This window comes from Mastigoproctus giganteus, chromosome 8, assembly GCF_048544385.1.
Source record: "Mastigoproctus giganteus isolate SK-2022 chromosome 8, ASM4854438v1, whole genome shotgun sequence".
Classification (NCBI taxonomy): Eukaryota; Metazoa; Arthropoda; class Arachnida; order Uropygi; family Thelyphonidae; genus Mastigoproctus; species Mastigoproctus giganteus.
Genome location: NC_143582.1, coordinates 158,809,044 through 158,827,866, shown reverse-complemented (window position 1 = coordinate 158,827,866; position 18,823 = coordinate 158,809,044). Strand labels below are relative to the sequence as shown.

The window sequence follows — 18,823 nt, the reverse complement described above, 5'->3', positions numbered from 1 at the left end:
GTACTCTCAAAGCAATGTCACCAATTACGAAATCTTTTGAAGTGTTATGAAGTATTAAGGAGGCAGAAGTGAAGATTGGAGAAGATTTTGATCTGAAAACATCTTATGTGGCACCTACTAAATTTTGGACTGAAGTAAAACAAGTTTTTCATGAAAATGCAAAGCGCAAATTACATCACTTCCTAAATGATGCTAACTCAGTCACGAACATCGATTGAGGTGCGGAAATGATGCAATTTATGTCACTTCTTAAATGAAATCTACTACTAGGTCTTTGTGGCATAGACATTTTGAATTGAGTTAGCTGCTAATTTTTTTCTATGTGGTTTGGATTTTGTAAAGAATAAGTTATTTGAGCGTGTTTTTTGCATTGATAGTCAGATTGAGTTCTTTCAGATATTTGATGATTCTTTACATCTGTAAATTTGCATTGTGGCTAACTTTGCAAATATCATCACAGACTTTGGAAATAATAAATAACTTTAAATCATTGGCATATTGACAGCGGATTTGGATTTGCTTGCCAGAATGATTGTAGAAATTCTGAAAATATAGTACTGGAGAGTATACCTCCTTGAGCAATGTCTGTTGTGATTGTGATGAGAATATAATCGGTACTAGTGTAGTGGAGGAGATATCTGTGGTTAGGCTGTACTGTAGAGAGGAGATTACCACTGTGTCAATGAGAAAATGTTTTTGATGTGAAAACATCGTTGGTGGCACCTACTAAATTTTGGACTGAAATCTGTTGCTATCATGAACAGAGACACGCGTAAATTCTCTCTGAACATTCTGAATTGTCCAAGATAAATGCTCGGAAAGTCTAGTTCCTCTGCATGCTTATCATGTGTAATGCGTTACACAGCTTACTGTTTGATAGTAAGCTGTGTAATGCGTTAGTTTCTCCTGGGGGGGGGGGATGCTAAGATATTTGTCATCACTCCATAACATCTACTGTTGGACAATGAGACTTTCCTTGATCAGAACCACTTCACTTATGTTATCTTTAGCCAAATTAATTTCCATGTGGCTGTCATCAAAGAATGACTGATCTATCATTATTTGATATAATCGATAGCGAGGCATGTTGAATTAAAGCCATGCTTTAACCACTTGCTTTCTTACTAATCTGATCAAATAGCTGGACTTGTGTAATTTCTCATGCGTTTTATGTGCACATTTATACAATGATCATCGTAAAATATCCATTGGCAAGTGATGGGCATCGTGTTGACTGAAACAGACACATTGATCACTTAGCCCAGAATGCCGTATCGTCCATATGCATGTCTCAGGTTCCTTAACTGCATGAACGGTAAGCGAGGAGAAATAAGCCTCTCTCTCTCTCTCTCTGTCACTAAGTCCAACTTCAGTAAATGTGATGGAATTTCTGGGTAGACAGAGCTGTTCAACTTAGATAGCACTAGAATGGTATTGTTCTTAAGTGATCCTCTACAGCTTTTACACACAAGGATTCCGTCAAATTCAACATCGCGAAATGTAGTGCATATCAATGGTGTATCTTTAGCAGCTGGTTTCTTTGTCATTTTCGAACCATAGATGATTTAAAATGTAGCATACAGAACAGAAATCATTTTTCATCAATATTGGTTCAAACTCTCAATGAGCATTCTTATGTAAATAGTAGTTGGTGTAAGGAAACGGAGCTTGATCATTTAAACTTATCTGCTTCGCAATTGGAGAAATGTTCTGTTGTACATAATTAATGCTCACTTCAGGTACATCATTGTTGGAGCAGTATTACTGGTAGATGGCACTGCTAAATCCAATGCTTGATTTTCTCTTTGTCTTTTATGCAATCTGGATAGTCTTTATCATTCTCGTGCACTCATTACTACCTCCATCTTTATTTTCTTAGGTCGGCTTGCTCGATACTCTCGACAAAACACTGTATTTGACTTTGCCATCAATGAACACTCATCTATAGCAGTGTGACATTCAGTTCCTTTTGCTAATCAGAAAATTATTGATGTGAAAACATCTCTAGTGGCACCTAACAATTGAATGTAATGAAAATGCTGATTGCAACAATACAAATACTTGTATTGTTGCATTCGTACTATTCAACAAATGGCTATGATCAAATGGGTAATTAGGCTATTGGCTTGGATTTTGCTAACCTTTTCCAAACATTGATTTGATAGAGTAAGTAGCAGCCATGAGCATAAAACGTTACATAGTTCATATAAAATGGATCCGATTTTCGTCAAAGATGTTTTCACATAAAACATCTTTCATGTGTACAGGGTACACACCCAGTTTTTTTTTATATAGATCCAACATTGGAAAAAATTTTATATAGTGCAGTATGTTTGTATGTTTTGTATTAATTTTTTTTTTTAAAATCGAAATCATTTATGTGTTTATATTTTTAGTTATGAGTACTATATATGCTGTGCTGGATAATAAATAAAAATTGGTAAAATAAGCAGCATTTTGTATTTCAGTAAAAAAAAAAAATCCCTCTGCTTAATGTTAATAATTATCTTAAACCAAATGCGATCAACAATAAGCAGGAACCACTGCATGTCATTTAAATTATTCATTTCTCACCATTGTCCCCAGAATTGCTTGAATGACAGTGAATTCATGTACCTCTAACTAGTGCAAATATAATCCATTTTGACATGCACTGCAGTCATTAATGATACAAAATGCATAATTTCCCAGTCCAAGGTCTATACATCTTTCGCAGTGCAAGTACTATGCATCTTTGTCACGTAATATGGCAGACAGTGGCAATGAATTGGGCTTCTAAGTAAAATTTCTTCACATCAGAGGATAGAAACTATAACTGTTCTTTTGCAGAAATTTAAGTGAGGTATGTTTATGCTTTCTCAGTTTCATGCATGCAATACCACAGATCACTGACTTTAATTTTTTGCTACCATTATTAACAATCATGCTTCAACATGATTAATAATGCTGGCAAAAAATTAAACAACAGTCATGCTTAAATATGAGCTGTACATTAAAACAAGCACTGTTTGTTTGTTATATATACATAACTGCTAAAGAAAGAATATCCATATTTTTGAAATCATTTAATACTTGTAACCTATCTAAAAACGAGTGTCTTGTTTTTTTTTGTTCTGTTGCTTGTGCAGTAGACTTCATAACTAAGTATTAGTATTATTGTCAGTAGTGACAAATGATGAAGGACAGCGACCTTATACAGCATCAGAAGAGCAGGGAGCTTCCTATTATTCTCTACAACACCAGATTGATGTGTGTTCCTGGAGTCAACTATGTGCTGGCTGGAGACTGATTTCTTCATATCTATTCTGCAACCATCCTTCCTCAATTTTAATTTATTCCCCTTCAAGTTTTGTAGTCTGTGAAAGAGGCAGCATTATATCAGTGTTGAGCTTGCTCCATCCATTCGAAGCCTTAAACACCTCACTCAGATCTTCTTGCAGGTGCTTAGCTTCCAGTTTGCAGAATTGAAGCTTTCCTGATAGTAACATTGTTTTGTAATCCTCCCCCTCCTCACATGCACACTAATCTCATCACTCTTCTCTGCATCTGTTCCAACAGATCTACATCTTTCCTAAAATGAGGATTTCAGACCTATATGAATGCAATATTCAAGGCGTAGCCTAATCATTTCCTTATACAATAGGATAATCACCGCCGTAGATCCAGTAGCAGTTCACCTTATGGAAGAGTTTTTATTAACAGTCTGCTTGATTTATCTTCCAACTGATACTAACATCCCCCAAACAGACCTCGATTATCTCATTTTGCAACTGCATACCCATTTTATTCCTTGGCAGTTTCATTAATGGAAAAAGATGTGTCATAGAACATATGCCCACTGACAATCTCTCTCCCTTCTAAATATGGAAACTGACACGTTTTATCACATGTTGGAGAATCGCACCCTGAGGGGGGGGGGGGGCAATTCTCCAATGCATCACAGCATAAAAAAATGCAACTTGTGAAATGTTTGAAGAACTCTGTGTAACAGGACTCCTCCTTGATCTAGCCAAGGAGGATGTCTTTATGTGTGCTAGGTGCAGAGAGTGTCAAAAATTAGGCACCAACTCAGGGTTCTGATGGGCACTTATTAGAGTTAGTAGTAGTAGTAGTGGCATGTGATGCAAGAAAGCAAATGTATCAGCTTATGCAGCATCAGCCAAAAAAAAAAAATCACACCATTCCCTCCAAATGCCTGTAAAGTTCCTCCTTAAATTTATTTAACCTATCAACTTCCACAATGACAGATGGAAGTTTGTTCCAGCAATTAACCACCCGCTGGCTAAAGGCAAATTTCCGCACATCTAATCTACATCTGTCTTTTCTTAATTTGAATTTATGCCCCCTTAGGTTAGTAATCTGAACAAGTGGAAGGATCCCATCAGAATTCAGCGTGCTGAACCCATTCAAGGCCTTATACACCTCAATCAGATCACCGCGCAGGTGCCTAGTCTCCAGCCACTGCAATTTGCAGGACTTAAGCCTCTCTTGATAAGAGGATCCCTTCATTCCCCTCACCAATCTTGTTGCCCTTCTCTGTACACGCTCAAGTAAATCTACATCCTTCCTAAAATGAGGTCTCCAGACCTGTACGCAGTACTCAAGGCGTGGCCTGACCATTGCCTTATACAGAGGGACAATCACCTCCTTCTCCCTGCTAGCAAAATTCCTATATATCATTGACAAAACCCCATGACCTGCCCTGGCAGCCTGTCTGCATTGCTCAGAAAACTTCATATCTGCCTGCACAATTACTCCCAGGTCTTTTTCATTTTTTACCACCTTAAGTGTAGTACCACACAGTTGGTATGTTTCTCTGGGGTTACTTCTACCCATATGCAGTACTTTGCATTTGTCAAGGTTAAACTTCAGTTGCCACTTCTTAGCCCATCTGCCCAAATTATCTAGATCCTGTTGCAGTAGCACACTGCCATTACTGTCATTAACAACCCTGCCAGCCTTTGTATCATCTGCAAACTTCGACACTAAGCCTGATATACCTTCATCAATATCATTGATAAATATACAAAACAACAGAGTACCTACCCGGCAACCCAAAGGTCGCGGGTTCGATTCCCGCCTCGGGCTTGGATCAAAGTACTGCAAAAACCTTGGGAGGTGCAATATGGCCACAGAAGCCGATGCGCCAACAACTACCAAATCAAAAAAAAAAAAAAAAAAAAAAACAACAGTGGACCCAACACCGAACCCTGTGGGACTCCACTAATAACATTAGTCCAAGAAGAGCAGCACCCATTGATTACCACCCTCTGTCTTCTCCCACTTAACCATCCTTTTATCCATTGTAGCAACTTACCATTAATACCATTCTGCTCCAATTTGTACAATAGTCTTCCATGCGCAACAGTGTCAAAAGCTTTCCTGAAATCCAAATATATGATATCAAAATTATTTTTTGCATCCAGTTCCTTTGTAACCACATCATAAAGCTGATGGGATTATTCCTCTCGCTCAGAATAATCACCTGAGAGGGCATAAATTCAAATTGAGGAAAGACAGATGTAGGATAGACGTGCGGAAATTTGCCTTTAGCCAGACGTGCGGAAATTTGCCTTTAGCCTTGCTGTTTTGGTGGAACAGACTTCCATCCCTTGTCCTGGAAGTTGGTAGCCTAAATAAGTTTAAGGCTCAGCTGGACAGATATTTTGAACGAACAGAGGGGTGAAGTGGTTTTTTTTTTTTTTTTTTTTTTTGGCTGATGCTGCATAAGCTTGCTTTCTTGCATCAAATGCCTCTACTAATGCTAATAATATCCTATCAAATATGTCAGACAAGACTTTCCCTTAACAAACCCATGCTGTGTCTGAATTATTGCTGCAGTCTTGTCTAGATGATCCTGCAATGCATCTTTAACCAGCGACTCCATTATTTTACCCGGAACAGAAGTTAAACTAACTGGTCTGTAATTACCTGTGTCACCCTTCGATCCCCCTTTGTGAATTGGGGATACATTTGCACATCTCCAATCTGTGGGAACCTCCCCTGAGTCCAAGGATGCTCTCATAATTATGGCTAAGGGTTTGCTTAGTTGCTTTGCCGCCTCCTTTAATATAACTGGATAGATCCCATCCACCCCAGGTGCTTTTCTTACGTTTAACTTCAACAGTTTCTCTTCCACTTTGCTCTCAGTTATTACAAAATCATTAAGTATCCTGCTACAATTTGATAACCTTCTGCCATTTTCAAACCTTAATAATTCCTCACGTGTGAATGTAGATGCAAAATACTCATTCAGTTTGTTTGCTATCTGAGCAGGATCATCAACAGTCGAACCATCGATGTCAAGTGGACCAATCAGATTCATCCCCTTCCTTTTAGAGTTTATATAAGTAAAGAAATCCTTGCTGTTTTTCTTAGCATCTTTTGCCAAGGATTTCTCGTAATCTGCCTTCGCCTGCTTAACCTCCTTTGTAACTTGGTTACAGATCAACTTGTAGCTATCATAGGCTTCTGTGTTACGTGTTAATTTGTATGCATCCCATGCATTTTTCTTCTCTGTTACGAGTCTCATTAGTTCATTTGACAACCATTTAGGCCTAAACCTTGAACAATATTTCTTAATAGGTATGAAACTTTTAGTAGCATCCAGGATTAATTCCTTGAATGCTTCCCACTTAGAATTTACTGTCGGTAACATCATCAGTTGATTCCACTGTACAGAATTTAAAAACTGTCGGAGACCACCGTACTCGCCTTTACGGAAGCAAAAACCCTTTCCTGTACCCCTGATGGTAATTAAATCTTTAAGTAAATCCCACGTCAGTACACTGTGATCACTGCCACCTAGTGGTTCTTTTATCTGCAAATTCCTAATACATGAATGATCACTGCTGATAACCAGACCAAGAGTATTACTTTCTCTGGTTGCCTCTCTAACATGCCGCTGCAGAAAACAATCATCCAATAAATCCACAAATGTCTGACTAGTGTGTGAGTGCCCAACCCACAAGTTCCAGTCAATATCTGTGAAGTTGAAATCCCCCATTATAAGACATTCCGATTTACTAGCCCACTCTATTTCTCTGTACAATTGTTCATTGTACTCATTCGAGTCATTAGGCCTATAACACACTCCTACTCTTATTTTTGCTTTTGCAGTGCTTATGTCACACCAAACTGACTCAGCAGTGCACTGTTCATCTATATCAACTGGATGCACTTCTTTTGATTTTGTTTTTCTTAATTAACAGCATAACACCTCCTCCCTTCCTCTCCTTTCTGTACACATTGTACTCCCCAAATTCCAGTTCTGCATTCCTTATATCAGTGTGACACCATGTCTCTGATATCCCAACAATATCCGCTTTTGATGTCTTGACCAACACTTCAAATTCATCAAATTTATTTACTATACTTCTAGCATTGGTATACATACAAGCATACATGCTCCTACTCCTATTCTTTGTTACCCTAACACATTCCATATACCCACCCGTTCCACGATGACTGCCACCCGTCCCTGAAACCCCCAACACCCCACGCTCCAGGTCGCTACTTATTCTAATAGAAGTTGTGCAAGAATCACCTTCACCTCTGCCTATGACTACTGTTAAACTATTAGTCCTTGTATCCCCCCAAGCTATCAGTTTTCCGACCCACCCAACACTGCCTCGATAGCATCAGCAAATATTCTTGCACCCTTTCTATTTAAGTGTATCCCATCCCTGTAGAAGCAGTCTCTCCTGTTAACAAGTACAGTCCAGGCTGAAAAAAATTCTATCCCTTGAGCCTTGCACAATCTTTCCAGGGCCGAATTGATCGACAAGGCTCTCATCATATGCTCCCTCCTATCGTGTCTGGGCAGAATTGCAGACACTTTCAAATTCAACCCTAATTCATGGCTTTTTTTCATCAGTGACCTGTACTTGTTAAGTAATTCTGCCGGTCTCCTACTCTTAATATCATTAGTGCCAACGTGTACAACTATATCACCTTTTGTGCCCTTAAAAGATGATATCTGCTCTACAACGTCATCACCCTTTGTCCCTGGCAGAAATACCCTGGTCCTGTTCCACCTATCCTTTTTACACAGGATGTTTCCCGTTTCCCTGACAATAGAGTCACCAACAACTACTAGTTCCTGTGGAACCAGCGCATTCTGCCTTGGGGGTTTGCTGCTGTGTTGCGTGATGACCAAGTGCAAGCTCTGGCGTTGATGTGGGCAGCTGAGAGCCTGATGGGCCCCTCAATTTAGATCTTTCGAGGGCATCCACCCTGTCCTTCAAACTCTCATATAGGCCCATAACAACTCTGAGTTGTCGCCTGATTTCCTTACACTCCTTACATCGCGCACACACAAAGACATCCTCCCTGGCAATATCATGTTCCGTTCTAGAGAGTTCGGCATACATTTCACAAGTTACACATTTTTTTAGGCTGTGATGCGTTGGAGAATCGCCCCCCTCAGTTCTCCCACGAGTCACAGCACTCCTGCCACTTTGTGCCCGTTGCTTTGCTGCTCTAGTTTGTGGCATGATATTTTAAATTAATAAGATCAATAAATTAAATTAATTAAATGTCAATACTATGCTATCTAATAGAAACAGTGAAACGTATTACTGTTTCTATCATTATACGTTAGATCTACCTAACTACCTCAATTAAAAATTTGAATTCCCTATCACTATATACAAAAACAATGCCTGCAATATTCGAACGAAATAACGGTTTTATAAAGTATTACGTATATCTACAAAAACTGTTTATATAAATTAAAATAAAAATAACCAGCGTAATTAAAACTATAAGACTACGTATTAAGTACAATATAAAATAACAATTATGTAAATAGAGTTTGAGGAGTCAGGTAGATGCCTTTGAAGGTATTAAAATGGGGGGACCCATCAAGCTCTCAGCTGCCCAACTCAATGCCAGAGCTCACTCTTGTGCATCAGGCAACACAGTAGCAATCTCCAAAGCAGAATGCGCTGGTCCCACAGGAGTTAGTTATTGTTGGTGACTCTTGGTGAATATTTCCTGATGCTATTGAGGCAGTGTTAAGGTGTCAGAAAACTGCTAGCCTAAAGGGAAATAGATTACAGCAGCTGCAGGCAGGAGTTAAAAGTGATTCTTGGACTGCTTCTATAAAAATATGTAGCAACCTTTAAATTAAAGTGTCAGAGATTTCGAGACAAGCTGGAGCCCTCATGGAACAAGCAGAATACATCGGCTGTGTTGGTTATTAAGAGTAAAAACAGTTGCATGTACACTAATGCTAGGAGCATAGTAAATAAATTTCTTTGAATTTGAATTTGCACTACTGCTTAAGTCATCAGTCATTTTTGTGGATATCAGACAACAAGGTCTTTAAAAAATTTGAATATGGGGAGTACAATTGTACAGATACACCAGACAGAATGGGGGGGGGGTACTCTTGGTTAAGAAGCACATAAAATCTAAGTCATCCCATCATGGGTGGTCAGTTTGGTATTACATAAGCACTGAGAAAACAGAAATTAGAGTAGGAGTGTGTATTAATGATTTGGTGCCTCCGTAGCCAGGTGGGCAGGAGCAGCAGTGCGTAGCACATGCTTCTTGGTTAGACCGTGGTTCGAGCCCATGCCTACCAGAAATACAGAAATGCCGAGGATGCAGAAAGGTCAGAAAATGACCACTGCATATCCCCAGAGCAATATGGCCTTAGTTGCTAATGTTCCTAAAAACCAAATAACAAACAAACAAACTCTAATGATTGTGAAGAGTATAGCAGACAACTCTACAGACAAAGTGAACCAGTAAATCAGAATGTCTTATGATGAGCCTTTAACTCTCCAGATATTGAGTGGATCCTGTAGGTTAGTTACTGGATGGTTTTTGATGTTTTGGATGGTTGTTTTCTACACTAGCATGTTTGAGAGGCAGGAGGAGAAAGCTATACTTTTATCTGATTATCAGTAGCAACTGTATGCATTAATAACCTATACATAAAATGCCCACTAGCATGCCATGATCATGCTGTATTGATATGGGATTTACTTAAAGAGATTCACTTTTGTAAAAGTGACTACAATAATCTCAATCAATCTTTAAATTCTATGCTGTGTGACCAACTGATGAAGTTACCACTAGCAGATTCTAAATGCAAAGCATTTAGGAGTGCAATCATAGAAGCTACTAGGGTTTTTGATGTGTGAACATCTTTGGTGGCACCTACTAAATTTCGGACGGTAGTAAAATCAGTTTGTCATGATTTTGTGATGCGGAAATGACATCATTTCCAGTTCATATAACAAAGAAAAATGAAGTCGGAGAGGAGATCGCACAAGAATCATTGGGGGTGATCTTGGATTTGCTCAGAGTTGGCAGAAACCACCTGGTTTCGGAAAAACGTTTATGATTCTGGGCACACCACTTAGGTGGCTTTGGGCTAACCAGTGCCATCCGTGGCAGAAACCCTTTGGTAACCGGAGAAATGGATATTTTGCAAAATTTAAAGTAAAGCAAAGGATCATGAGAGGTGATCTTGGATGTGCACAGAGCTGTCATGAACCAGCTGATTGCAGAAAAAACGTGGGAAAGACAAAAAGAACATAGTCGGGAGAGGAAATCGTGCAAAGAATCATGGGGGTTATATTGGATGTGCTCACAGCTGGCATAAACCAGCTGGTTGCAGAAAAATGCTTATGATTCTGGACATACGACTTGGGTGGCTTTGGGCTAATCATTGGCTGAAACCTTTTGGTAACCAGAGAAATGGATATCTTTAGGGCAGTGATCTTGGACGTGCTCAGAGCTGGCATAAACCAGCTCTGAGCACGTCCAAGATCATTACATGCGCTTCAGCCTTACCAGTTGAAGTGCATATAATGTAGGCATTACAGTACCCGTCTGTATTACTGAAGCGGTTGTATATTTTCATCAAGAGGCAAATCATAAATGTTTTTCTGCAACCAGTTGGGCGGGTGAAGAATATTTGAATCGGTTCGCGATTGGGAGATAACAGACTCCAAATTACATGTATGAGTAGAATCTTTAGCTTGTCATTGGCCATTCTCATTAAATTGCAGAAGGCTACAATCAAATGGGTAATTAGGCTATTGGCCTAACCTCTTCCAAACATTGATTCGGTAGAGTAAGCAGTGGGTATGTGTATCCTATTTACACATAAAACATATTTTCATGCATACAGGGTACAGATGCAATTTTTTTTATACCAACTAAGAGATATTGCTCATGGTTCATACCTAAGAGTAAAATGTGAAAATAATAACGATGTCAGATGAAACAATGAAGAAGAAAAATGCATGGGATGCATATAAATTATGAGGTGATGTAGATGCCTACAGTAGATATAAAGTAATCTGCAATCAGATCTCAAAGGAGGTTAGATGAGGTAAGGCAGTTTGCAAGAATTCTCTGGCAAAGAATGGAAATGGGTAAAATCACATTGGTCCATTAGATATGAATGCTTAACTGTTGTTGATTGTGTGCTCAGGTTGCTGAAAAATGTGTTTTGCCTCTACATTCACATGTGAGGAATATTTTGGAAAAGGAATGCCAGAAGTGTGTCAAATTGCAACAGAGCTGAACGATTTTATGATGACTGTCAGGAACATGGAAGAGAAACTTAAATTTTTGAAAGTAAACATAAGAAAGATGGGTGGGGTCTGTCCACTTATATTAATGGAGGTAGCAAAAGAGTTAAGTAAATCTTTAGCAATTATTATGAGCGAATAGTGGTTAAAGATGATTCTGTTCTTTTGTTCAGTGCAGGAGTTCTCAATTGCTGCCCATGCCACCCGCAATATAATGTAGAAGTTTCCACTGAAAACTAATGATCCACAGTGCTTCTTGTACAAAATTGAAATTTTCTGTGGTCTAGTTTCTATTACTACTCAGTATCATTGAAGTTAAAGAAATAGATATAGCTATAGACATTAGAAGTAGCAGCTCTGTAAATTTCAGTGTGAGAATCTACCATATTAAATTAATCATAGCAGAGTTGAATGTAAGAGAATATTCAACCAGGTGGAGGGAAAAAATTTCACTTCACAGTTCTGACATCCAAGTCTTATTAGTAGGACTTGGATGTCAGATTTGTTAATCATTGTTATTAACAAAACTTTGATTAATGTTTTTGAAGAGAGTATAGTCTGCAACAGTACCTTCTTGAAGCATTCATAATCACTTGATGTCTATGAAACCAATATATACTATATTGGTAAAAAATCTTGTGCATGTATTTTAATATTAAATATATAATAGTAGAAAGTTGGCAGTTGTAAAATTATATTGATAAAAGGAATAATTTAGAAGTAAAATAAGCAAATAATGAAAATATGAGCTGTAACCATATAACTGATCTATAAAACAAGTACAAATACTTTTCTTTTTATTGTAACATTTAAATTAAAAATTGTATGCAAAAAAGTGCATCCCTTAAAGTTTTTATTTTTTTGCAGGTAAATGATGTTTTACGAAATCAAAATATTAAGCCACACTGGGTTTTTGCTTTAGACAGTTTAGTGCGTAATGCAGTGCAAACTGCTATAAGCATTTTATCTCCTGGTAAGTATGATTTCTTAATTATAAACTGTATTGCTTGTTATTCTGTTAGTCATAATGTCAGGGCTGATTCTCAGTAGATAGGAAAGGTGCATCACCAGCCTCTCATTCAGACTGATTCTATATTCATAATGTCAAGCTGACATAGATTTAAAAAAACTTAAACTTAAAACATATGGACACCTTGTCCATTACTCATTTTCTGTTGATCGTAATTATACTTGTCTTCTGAGTTTTAGATTTCCCACATAGAAATGAAACAACTTGGTTAAAGAAGCACTGCAGGATCATCTAGACCAGGGGTCCCCAAACTTTTAGAGAAGCGGGCCACATAAGAATTTTTGGAATATTTGGTTGGCCGCAGAAAATTCCTAATTACTGAAAACTACATTTTCTACAAAACTTTAATGTCATGCAGAGAAACAAAATTTATATCTACAGATTCAAAAATAAATCAATGGATATGTAATAAAATATAACAGTTTGTTTATATCAAATTTTAATTATTACTTATTTATTATACTAATCACAAAAATACAGTTAGTAATACAACAAAATTATGATTAGCTGTGGTTGTATTTTTGATTTTACATATTTCATTTTTGAAAAGATCTGCTCACATATACATGTACTTCCAAAAATTGATGTAACCTTTCTTGCAAAATTATTGTGTGTTGCTATTTCCCAAGTGTAAGACTTTGCATTTAGCAGCATTAAAACATAGCTGCCACTTCTCTGACTGTCATTGAAGCCTGTTCAAGTCATCCTGTAGGAGTCCTGCTTGGCACTGATCATTAATGACTCTTCCAATCTCTACGTCATCTGCAAACTTTGACATCACGCCTTCTATCTATTCATTTATGTCATTTTTCAAAATGAGAAATAACAGTGGTCCAAGAAAAGAACCTTGAGGTACCCACTACTGACAACCATTCTAAAGAATATCCATTAATCACAACCCTCTGGCTTCTGCCCTGTAGCTACCCAGCTATCCATCTTAGAATCTTACCAGTAATCCCAGCCTGTTCAAGCTTATATAGTAACTTCTCATGAGGTTACTGTACTGAGTCAAATGCTTTGCTAGAATCCAAATAAACTGTTGAAATTATTCCCTAAATCCAGCTCATGACTATGTGAAAGCAGCCTACTAAGTGAGTTAAGCATGATGTATCCTTAACACTTTGTGTGTACTTCAGAATGCCATATCTATCTAAACTGTGAATTGCACTCTGAATCATTGCCTCTAAGATTTTTCCTACTACTGAAGTCAGACGAACCAGTCTGTAGTTACCAACTGTACTCTTAGAACTGCTTTTATATACAGTGGGGCCCAACATCTGATGGTAATTCGTTCCAAAAACCCATTGTATGTTAAAAATATTGTAAGTTAAAACCAATAATACATTGATTTCCTGTAATTCGTTCCTCAACAACACAGAAAATAGGTATTTCTTACACGTTATACTTCTTTTTTTACATTAAAAATTTATTTTATAAAGATTATTTAATAAATAGTCATAAAACATCTTAAAATAAAAAACAAACAAATTAGCATTTGCCTTAGACTTGAAGTGCAGAGCTGATGAAATCAATGGTGGCGTTGTGGTGGTGGGACTATATCAAGCGTCGGGTTCGGGTGTCTTTTCAGTCTTTTGTTGCTACTGGCAAAGAAACTGTCCAAAGTGGACTCTTCCTCTCCAGTGTCACTGTCTGTAATTTTCTCCAACTCTTTTAGCTCCTCTGTTGTTAGCTTATGCCCATGAGCGTCAATAAGGTCCTACACATCCTCTTCGCTAACCTCCAGACCCATTGATTTACCAAGGGTGACAATATCATTTGTCAAAGCACCATCATCAAATCCATCAACGTTATGGATAATTAAAGGCCAGATGTTTTTCAAGACTGAATTTAAGCCCCTGGCAGAAACATCATTCGAATAACTTACAATCAGTCTCACACAATCCAGCATGTTGAACTTTGACATCCAAAAATCTTTGAGGGGTGACAGCATTTTCACCAAAAATACGCTGCAAAGCAACTTGTGAACATTTTCGTGGTGCAGAATTTTTTGAAGTTTGCAATCACTTGTTGGTCCATTGGTTGAAGAAGAGTGGTGTTGGGTGGCAAAAATTTGACTTGAACAAAGTCAAATTCTGCCTCGAGGGATTGAACAAGGTTGGGATCGTGGCCTAGCACATTATCCAGCAGGAACAGTGCCTTCACAGGAAGCTTATATTTCTCACTTCACTGAAGGAGGAGAAAATTTCAAGCTCCCATTCGTTGAAGACATATCCTATAACCCAGGCCTTCTTGTTACTGTGCCAAAACACTCCCAGCATGCCTTTGTTGACCTTTTGTTGTTTAAATAATCTGGGGGTGATAGTGATACCCAAGAAACGGCTTCAGCTTAAAATCTCAAGAGCATTAGCAACCAACAGAAGAGTGAGCCTATCTTTCATAGGCTTAGACCCAGGTAAACTAGCCTCATCTTTAGTGATTTACATTCTCCTGGGCATTCACTTCCAGAAGAGACTGGTTTTGTCAATGTTAAAAATCTGCTTGGGAAAATAACCTTCCTGATCAATAAACTCTTGGAATTCAATTTTAAAATTCTCAGCTGCTTTTTTATCAGCACTGGATGCCTCCCCATGCCTTTCAGCACTTTTGATATTCGCCCTTTTTTTTTTGAAGTGCTCGAACCAGTCTCTGCTGGCTCTAAAGTCTTCAAGGTGCACAGCACTGCCACTGGTTGATGGAGCTTTAAGTTTCAGATAGTCATAGATCTGAAACAATCGTGTGAGTGATGTTCCGTGCACCACGCGTTGAACAATAAAAAAAGACATTGGTTGAGAATAATCGTACGACTGATGTTCCGTGCACCATGCATCTCAAAATTTCCACCCATGTATCTTTCCAGCTATATTGGAAAGCCATCGGTACCTGCAAATATCATCGTTCCTTAAAATAAATGATCATATGGAAGGTATATCGGTTCCTGAGAATATCGGTTGCCGATGTAATCCTAAGTAGAGGCCCCCACCGTACTAGCGATACATTGACACTTCTCCAATCCAAAGGAATCTCTTCTGAGTCCAAATATGCCCTCATAATTAACTTCAATGGTTCAATACTTTCCCTGGGGTGCTCTCTCAAAATACAGGGTATATACCATCAACTCCGGGAGCCTTACTTGCCTTTATTCTTTCTAGTTTTTAAAGTAAACGATCATCTGTAATTATGACATCACTTGCTTCATATGGCTCCACCTCACTCACACAGCCTCTTCTCAGCATGAAGGGTCTTTCCTCAGTAGAGATAGAGATGCAAAGTATATCTTGGATTGATCCACAACGTCAGCTGGGTTATCTTAGACTTTCCCACTCCCAGTGCATGAGAGTCCAATCTGATTTGCTGTTTTATTTCCTTTTATTCACATACATGAAAAATTCCTTGTTCTCATTCTTTGGATGACTCTTAACCAATTCTTTCTCATACACAGATTTTCCTCTCTGACCTTATTTGTAGCTATTACAGATCAAATTGTACCTTTATTGGCTTCAACTCTCTAACTGTCCCATGCTATCTTTTTCTGCTCTATTTGACCAGCCAACTCTCTCTGCAGTATTTTCTTAAAAGTATCTGTGTGTTCGTGGCTTCTGTGATTCCATCTTTAAAACTATTCCTTAATTGAAATGTATTCGCAATCTGCCAAGTTCACTGATACCGTATAGTGCCTTATACTGTCAAAGTCCCCTCTTCTGAAGTTAAAACTCATGCCTTTACCTTTAACTACTGCAACATCTTTCTTCATCTTCTGACTGACAATTTCATGATCACTTTCTGGCAATGGTTCCTGTACTTTAAGCCCTCTAATTTTGGTACCACAAACACCTGAAGCATATCTAAGTATGTATCACCGGTCTTTGGTAACCTCTCCATTTTCTCTTGTGGGATCATCATAATTCTATTTTTGCTATGTTTGCTAGCAGGAATAAGGAGGTGATTATCCCCTTGTATAAGGCAATGGTCAGGCCACACCCTGAGTACTGCATACAGGTCTGGAGGCTTTATTTTAGGAAGGATGTAGAGCTGCTGGCATGAGTACAGAGAATGGCAATGAGATTGTTGAGGGGAACAAAGGGTTGCTCTTACCAAAAAAGGCTTAAGTGTTTCAAATTGCCATGTCTGGAGACTAGGCACCTGCGAGGTGATCTGATTGAGGTGTATAAGGCCTTGAATGGTTTGAGCATGCTCAATGGGATTCTTCCTCTTGCAAAGATTATACACATGAGGGGGCATAGATTCAAGTTGAGGATAGACAGTTGTAATTAGGTTGTGCAGAAATTTGCCATTAGCCAGTGAGTGGTGATTGCTAGATCAAACTTCTATCTGTCATTGTGAAAGTTAATTGATTGCTTAAATAAATTGAAGGCAGAACTCATTATATGAAATAAATATAATATATACACGTATCATTGTAAACATTATATATAAAAAGTTTCATTTTATGTATACATCCTGTATATTAAAAGGTTTGTATTTATTTATTTATTTTTTGGAAAATATAATATTTGAGTTTATAAATATACTTAAAGTGCTTCTTCCCTTAGTGACTAAATGATCTGTAGTTTTTTGGGTTTTTTTTATATAGAATGCCCTTTTAGTAATAGTCACTCCTAATATAGATTTATTTGGACCTTGTAATTTAAATTGCAAGACATGTAGTTAATCATATGCCTTTTAATATTTTCATTGTTGCATAGTAAAATATTCTTAATTATATAGTCAGTCCTCGTATAGCACGATAGTTGTGTTCCTAGAAACCCTCGTGCAATGCAAAATCGTGCAATATAAACAACAGGCCTTATGGGAAAAATAGGGTTAGGTGCCGACCACCCAAGATTGAACACACATTTGTAACCAAAACATTGCCAAACACAATAAATAATCGTAATAAAATACTTACGTATTTTATTACAACTATTACGTAATAAAATATTGCTAATGCTTTTGCTTCTATCATAAGCAAACTTATTTTTTTATTTGATTTTCGATCCAAACAGATGACAGCCGTTCCATCTCTTCCAATTCTTTGTGTCTTAATCTAATGGATTTTAATTACACTTTGAGTTGTTCCTACTATGAAAGTTTTTTTTTATTTTCTCTGCATTCTTTGTAATTCCCGGCGTTACCTCATTTAGGTCTGTAGCACATGCAATATCACATGGTCTTTCATTTCGCTCAAAGCGTTTCACAATTTCATATTTTTCTCTATCGACAGAGGCGGACTGGCCATAAGCCTTACCGGGAAAACCACGGCGGGCCGGAGGCCAGTGTGATTTTGGCCATAAGCCATAGTATGAGGCCACTACAAATTTTTCCGGGGTAAGAATTTTTGACCCAGTCTGCCTCTGTTTATCGATATTGCTTTTCTTTTTCGCTCTGAATCTGCAGTGTCGTCACCAGGACGCTTCCTTTTCACACCTTTTAGTTATTTCACTTATTTTTAGGGAATAAAGTACAATTACAAAACAAGGAGGCACGCTTGATACACATAAACAAAGCTGCGCACGTGTAGCAACTGAATAAACAATACCGTAAAGGCAGAGATACACTATTAACACCTCACATTTTACTAAAGCACATTTCTAGGGGTTACTACCATAAAACAATAAAAACAATTTCCACTTGCGTTTCTGCTAGTGGAATCTGTTATAAACTGGTAGTAAACTCGATCTAATTGCATTTGTGATTATACCGATAGCTGGAATTGTGTTGGTTTTTACGTTATTATGGTGAAATGTGTTTCTCCTTCACTGATATAAAAAACATAAATACATTTTCAGAATCTTCTCTTCATTCCTATCGTGTTGCGTTCGACTGCCATTTCTTGTAAACACAAAGGCGAATCGTGCATAAGCGAATTCGGTTCGTGTTATATAAGATATTGTTCCCCTATTTATAAATCGTGTATGATCGAATTCGTGTAATGTAAACACGTGTTATACAAGGACTGACTGTACTGAAAAATGGGATACACTAAGAATATAGTAGCAGAAGAAAGTCAAGACTGTGGCTCCACCCCAGTTAGTTACTGCAATAGCAATTTAGCATTTCTTATACAAGTTAATTAATAAGTAAAGATTATTAATAAATTTCATATAAAATTTTCAGTATATGGATATTATCAACAAACTGCTTGTCAGTAATGTTTTCTACATCACTTTGTTATATTTCCATATATTGGTGCATCATTACCAATTCTCGTTATTAATCTTACCTTTTTTTTTTCTTCCCC

General features: G+C 37.7%; 1 protein-coding gene across 6 annotated transcripts in view; it reads left to right on the top strand.

The window, feature by feature from the left end:
- Nucleotides 1-18,823, top strand: part of Ask1 (apoptotic signal-regulating kinase 1) — an 843,483-nt gene that overhangs the window by 684,419 nt on the left and 140,241 nt on the right. For all 6 annotated transcript variants that reach the window (XM_090379009.1, XM_090379010.1, XM_090379014.1 and 3 more), the window contains one exon: nt 12,423-12,528. In XM_090379009.1, coding sequence (XP_090235135.1) covers nt 12,423-12,528 — 106 coding nt within the window. The remainder of the gene's footprint in view (nt 1-12,422; nt 12,529-18,823) is intronic.